The sequence below is a fragment of the Salmo salar genome, unplaced genomic scaffold, assembly GCF_905237065.1.
Source record: "Salmo salar unplaced genomic scaffold, Ssal_v3.1, whole genome shotgun sequence".
Classification (NCBI taxonomy): Eukaryota; Metazoa; Chordata; class Actinopteri; order Salmoniformes; family Salmonidae; genus Salmo; species Salmo salar.
The window spans coordinates 200,292-206,291 of NW_025549156.1; the positions used below are offsets into that span (position 1 = coordinate 200,292).

The 6,000-nt window shown below is 39.1% G+C and overlaps 1 protein-coding gene across 1 annotated transcript in view; it reads left to right on the plus strand.

The window, feature by feature from the left end:
* The window catches only part of LOC106592660 (protein NLRC3-like), a 72,280-nt gene extending 70,543 nt beyond the window's left edge, over positions 1-1,737 (plus strand). Inside the window, exons 17-19 of the mRNA XM_045713053.1 lie at positions 312-438; positions 516-545; positions 1,289-1,737. Of these exons, the coding sequence (XP_045569009.1) occupies positions 312-438; positions 516-545; positions 1,289-1,623 (492 nt within the window). The 3' untranslated portion in view covers positions 1,624-1,737. The remainder of the gene's footprint in view (positions 1-311; positions 439-515; positions 546-1,288) is intronic.
* The last annotated feature ends 4,263 nt before the right edge of the window (positions 1,738-6,000 follow it).

The following is a 6,000-nucleotide window of genomic DNA, read 5'->3' on the forward strand; positions in this document are numbered from 1 at the left end:
ACAGGTTTAGTAGAAGGGGTGTAGTTCTCTTAACTTTGTGTCAGGGGCAGCTAAATTAGCAATTTGGAAAACATGAAAGAACAGTATTCGAGGACAGGGGTCTGTGGATGTGATGGGAATGCTGGAGGGGATGTTGGCAGCGAGACTGAGGGTTGAGTTTGCCTGTTACAAAATTATTAACATTGATCTGTTTGAGTATATGGGGTATTCAGAGGCTGTTGTGTTGAGTTACTGTGGAGGAAGATTTGGTGTTGTGTTTTTAATTGATGTTTAACCATGTTTTTGTTTAACCTCTCTCTCTCTCTCTCCAGAGGATTCATCTCATACATAGAGACACCACACCAAGCTTTTTCAAGGTGGTTATGAAAATTACAGAGATTGAGATGGAGTTAATCGGTGATGATGAGAGGATAGTATGGAAAGAAATTGTACCAACAGGTAGGAGAATATGTCAATCATAACATTTTCTGACAGATGCTGTTTAGAGTGATATAACCTATTTCTGTTTCTTTCAGATGAATGCATCTCTGAAACCCATTCAACTAGTAAGTAAACATGAGATATACAAACCAATGACTTGAGGGTCAGTCAACATGGTTTACTGTAGGACCTGGACTAGTTTTGATTATAAAATACTGTCTTCAAGAACAATGACATCTCCTCCAGGACTTGATGTAGATTAACCTGGTTCTGAATGACCCAATGACATCTCCTCCAGGACTTGATGTAGATAAGCCTGGTTCTGAATGCCCCAATGACATCTCCTCCAGGACTCGATGTAGATTAGCCTGGTTCTGAATGCCCCAATGACATCTCCTCCAGGAATTGATGTAGATTAGCCTGGTTCTGAATGACCCAATGACATCTCCTCCAGGACTTGATGTAGATTAGCCTGGTTCTGAATGACCCAATGACATCTCCTCCAGGACTTGATGGAGATTAGCCTGGTTCTGAATGCCCCAATGACACCTCCTCCATGACTTGATGTAGATTAGCCTGGTTCTGAATGACCCAATGACATCTTCTCCAGGACTTGATGTACATTAACCTGGTATTGAATGACCCAATGACATCTCCTCCAGAACTTAATGTAGATTAACCTGGTTCTGAATGCCCCAGACTGTTTTTCTATGTCTGTGAAACCGTCCCTAAATGTGAATATGTGATATGTTCAGGTCGTTATTGTAAAAGATAATGTTTTCTCAATACTTTTATTTTAGGAGTCTGCTTCTAAATGACTGAAATGTAAATGTACAAATGTAGTTATTTCGTAACCTGACTCTCTCAGGTGCTGTGTTGGGGGCAGGGCGTCCGGCTGAGAGCAGTCTGACTGGTTCTGCAGAGAAGCAGCTGCGTTCTGTACGGACAGAGTTTGTGAAACGAGTATCAGGACCTGTCCTGAATGAACTGCTGGACGGACTCCTACAACACACAGTCATCAACCAGGAGGAAATGGAGTCAGTGAAGGTGATAGCTGAGAGGACAGAGAAGGCACGTGACATCATCGACATGGTGTTGAGAAAAGGAAATGAGTCATGTTCCAGGATGATCAACCTTCTTGGGGAGCTGGACCAATGTCTTTGTTCACTGCTTCAGATCAACAGTGTTCGAGTACCAACCTAATGGTAGAATGGTTAGTAACAGTGTTGGGGTAACAACCTAATGGTAGAATGGATAGTAACAGTGTTGGAGTACCAACCTAATGGTAGAATGGATAGTAACAGTGTTGGGGTACCAACCTATTGGTAGAATGGAACAGTGTTGGACAGGATGATAGTAACAGTGCTGGGGTACCAACCTAATGGTAGAATAGATAAACAGTGTTGGGCTACCAACCTAATGGTAGAATGGATAGTAACAGTGTACAAACGTTATGGAGAAAAAACATTGTGTGTGTGTGTGACGACTCTCCCGGGGATAAATACACCTTTCCCCCCATTCATTGAGGAGACTCTTTCCACCCAGACACACTGTTGTTTTTCGTTGTGGCATTTCATTTGTTCATTTGTTTTAGCACCTCTCAACAGCCCTCATTATCACCATCTGTGAACACATCCACTCCCTTCCACTACTGACTACACACCCCATTGTTACTTGTATATAGTTGACTTTATATAATAAATATGTTTTTCTATATCTCCACGTTCTCTCCCTCTTTGTTACGGACTATGAGCCGGTTCGTAACAGTGGATCAGAATTATAATCTGAATCATTTGGACCGGGGACAACTGATCCTAGATCAACCCTCCTATTCAACACCATACGGTGTATTCACTAGGAAACAGACCTGATCCTAGATCAACACTCCTATTCAACACCATGCGGTGTATTCACTAGGAAACAGACCTGATCCTAGATCAACCCTCCTATTCAACACCATGGGGTGTATTAACTAGGAAACAGACCTGATCCTAGATCAACCCTCCTACTCAACACCATGGGGTGTATTCACTAGGAAACAGACCTGATCCTAGATTATCACTCCTATTCAACAGCATGGGGTGTATTCACTAGGAAACAGACTGTCACGTAGAGTAGGCCAGAAGGCTAAACTGGAAAACCTAAACTCTATCAAAATAAAAAGATGGCGGAGCCGCAAAAGTTATTCTGTGCGTTTATTTACATAGTGATTCCGGAAACAAAAACAACAGTACTGCCATCAAACATATACCTTATGGGACAGCTAAAAACAATGCTGCCCCATCCACAGCTCAATCCAAAATGCCTCTCCGTGAACTGAAAGAGAGGCTCCTTTTGTCCCCTCAGAACAATTAACACTAATTAATTAAGCAATTACCTATTCAAACCTTCATTGCCATTTGACTAAACATACTAAAATATATACATTGCAACACGTTTTTTATGAAACAATATCACAATATAGCATTTACAAAATTACATCACTACTGACAGTGTCTTTCAATATTCTCATTTACATTAACCTCTTCACTATAGGGGGCAGTATTTTCACGGCCGGATGAAAAACGTACCCAAATTAAACTGCCTCCTACTCAGACTCAGAAGGTAGGATATGCATATTATTAGTAGATTTGGATAGAAAACACTCTGAAGTTTCGAAAACTGTTTGAATGATGTCTGTGAGTATAACAGAACTCATATGGCAGGCAAAAACCTGAGAAAAATCCAACCAGGAAGTTTGACCTCAGATGGCTGTAGTCATTTCAAATGAAGTTCTATCTAAAATGCAGTGTCTGTGATGTCATATTGCACTTCCTAAGGCTTCCACTAGATGTCAACAGTCATTAGAACCTCGTTTGAGGCTTCTAGAATACAATTTGATTGAATAACACCCGGAAGAGTAACTGGTCGACCTGGGGTCATTTCCTTACCTGCGCACGTTCACGAACGATTAGCCATTTTTCTTTTTCTTTTGTAATGAATCTGCTATTGTCCGGTTGGAATATTATTGCAATTCTACGATTATAACACCCTAAAGATTGATTGTGAACATGGTTTGACATGTTACTACAAACGCTGAGGGAACTTTATAACTTTTCGTCGACGGTAGAAAGATGCATTTTGGAATGGGGATCTGGACGCGCCATCAAAACGGATTTATTTTGACATAAATTATGGACTTTATCAAACAAATGAACATTCCTTGTGGAAGTGGGAGACCTTTCGAGTGCATTCAGCCGAAGATCAGCAAAGGTAAGATAATATTTTTAACATATTTCAGCGTTTTGGGGATGCCGTGGCTGGACGGCTAACTGAATAGCATGGTGCTCAGTACTCAGAATATTGAACAATGTGCTTTCTACGTAAAGTTATTTTGAAATCTGACACAGCGGGTGCATAAAAGAGTACTGTATCTATAATTCTTAAAATAATTTATGTATTTTGTCAACGTTTATGATGAGTATTTTTGTAAATTCACCGGAAATTTTGGGGTGAATACATTTTCTGAATGTCACGCGCCAATGTAAAATGTTTTTTTTTTATATAAATATGAACTTGATGGAACAAAAAATGTATGCATTGTCTAACATAATGTCCTAGGAGTGTCATCTGATGAAGATCGTCAAAGGTTAGTGCATAATTTTAGCTGGTTTTGTGCTTTTGGACAGCTAACCTTGCTTTGAAAATGGCTGTCCTTGCTAAGAAAATGGCTGTGTTGTGGTTTTTTGCTGTGGTTGTATACTAACATAATCTAATGTTTTGCTTTCGCTGTAAAGCCTTTTTGAAATCGGACAACGTGGTTGGATTCAGGAGAGGTTTATCTTTCAAATGGTGTAAAATAGTCGTATGTTTGAGAAAATTGAATTGTGGTATTTTAGTTGTTTTTGTATTTCGCACCATGCTATCCCATTGGCTGTTGGCTAGGGGTTCCGCTGGCGGCTAGCGGTAATGTAAGAAGATGTAATTTACCGTTATTTACCATTTCGGATAGTTTCTGGAACGCACGGACAAAACGACGCTATTCGGATATAACGATGGATTATTTTGGACCAAACCAACATTTGTTATTGAAGTAGCAGTCCTGGGAGTGCATTCTGACGAAGACAACAAAAGTTAATCAAACTTTTATAATAGTAAATCTGATATTGGTGAGTGCTAAACTTGCCGGGTGTCTAAATAGCTAGCCCTGTGATGCCGGGCTATGTACTTAGAATATTGCAAAATGTGCTTCATCCGAAAAGCTATTTTAAAATCGGACATATCGAGTGCATAGAGGAGTAATGTATCTATAATTCTTAAAATAATTGTTATGCTTTTTGTGAACGTTTATCGTGAGTAATTTAGCAAACTGTTAGTAAATTCCCGGAAGTTTGCGGGGGTATGCTTTTCTGAACGTCACATGCTAATGTAAAAGCTGGTTTTTGATATAAATATGAACTTGATTGAACAAAACATGCATGTATTGTATAACATAATGTCCTAGGGTTGTCATCTGATGAAGATCATCAAAGGTGAGTGCTGCATTTAGCTGTCTTCTGGGTTTTGGTGACATTATATGCTGGCTTGAAAAATGGGTGTCTGATTATTTCTGGCTTGGTACTCTGCTGACATAATCTAATGTTTTGCTTTCGTTGTAAAGCCTTTTTGAAAGATAAGGTTGTTAGTGGTCGTTTAAGATATAAACCGAACGTTTTGATAGCTTGTTTAGTTTAACTTGAAGAGACAGTTACCTAAATCTAATGAATTATAATGAGCGGATAGGTGATTGCAATAGAATAGTACCGACCGAAATGTGTTTTTATTTGAAAGGAGTTTTATTAAGTATTTTGTGAATGTGGCGATTTACATGGTACATTTAAAGTCGTAGACATTTCATAAGTGTGAAGCCGAAAGAGAGGAGAAAGTTGTAACATACAGTGGGGAGAACAAGTATTTGATACACTGCCGATTTTGCAGGTTTTCCTACTTACAAAGCATGTAGAGGTCTGTAATTTTTATCATAGGTACACTTCAACAGTGAGAGACGGAATCTAAAACAAAAATCCAGAAAATCACATTGTGTGATTTTTAAGTAATTAATTTGCATTTTATTGCACACATATATGGAATCTTAGAAGTTATACACACATGGAATCATTGAAGGAAGGGCAGATGGAGAAGTTCTCCCCCACACTGCTGAAACCTTGAGGGTTGGGGAGTAATCGGACAGTGTGGTTAGATTAACGAGAGTCTTGTCTTTAAATAGCTGTAAAATAGTCATATGTTTGAGAAATTGAAGTAATAGGATTTTTAAGGTTTTGAAAATCGCGCCACAGGCTTAAAGTGGCTGTTGAGTAGGTGGGACGCAAGCGTCCCACCTAGCCCATAGAGGTTAAACAAGACGGGGTAAATTAATTATAGATCCAAATTAACAGATTGGAATTAAACAAAACAAGGTAAGTTAATCATAGATCCAAATTAGTAGTCATAATAGAACAAAACCAGGTTAAAGTGAAAAGCAAATACACATAGATCGTGAGCATAGAGTGGGAGCACCCACATAGAGAGGAGTGACAAAATTCTAGATTGTGAAAAGAAGAC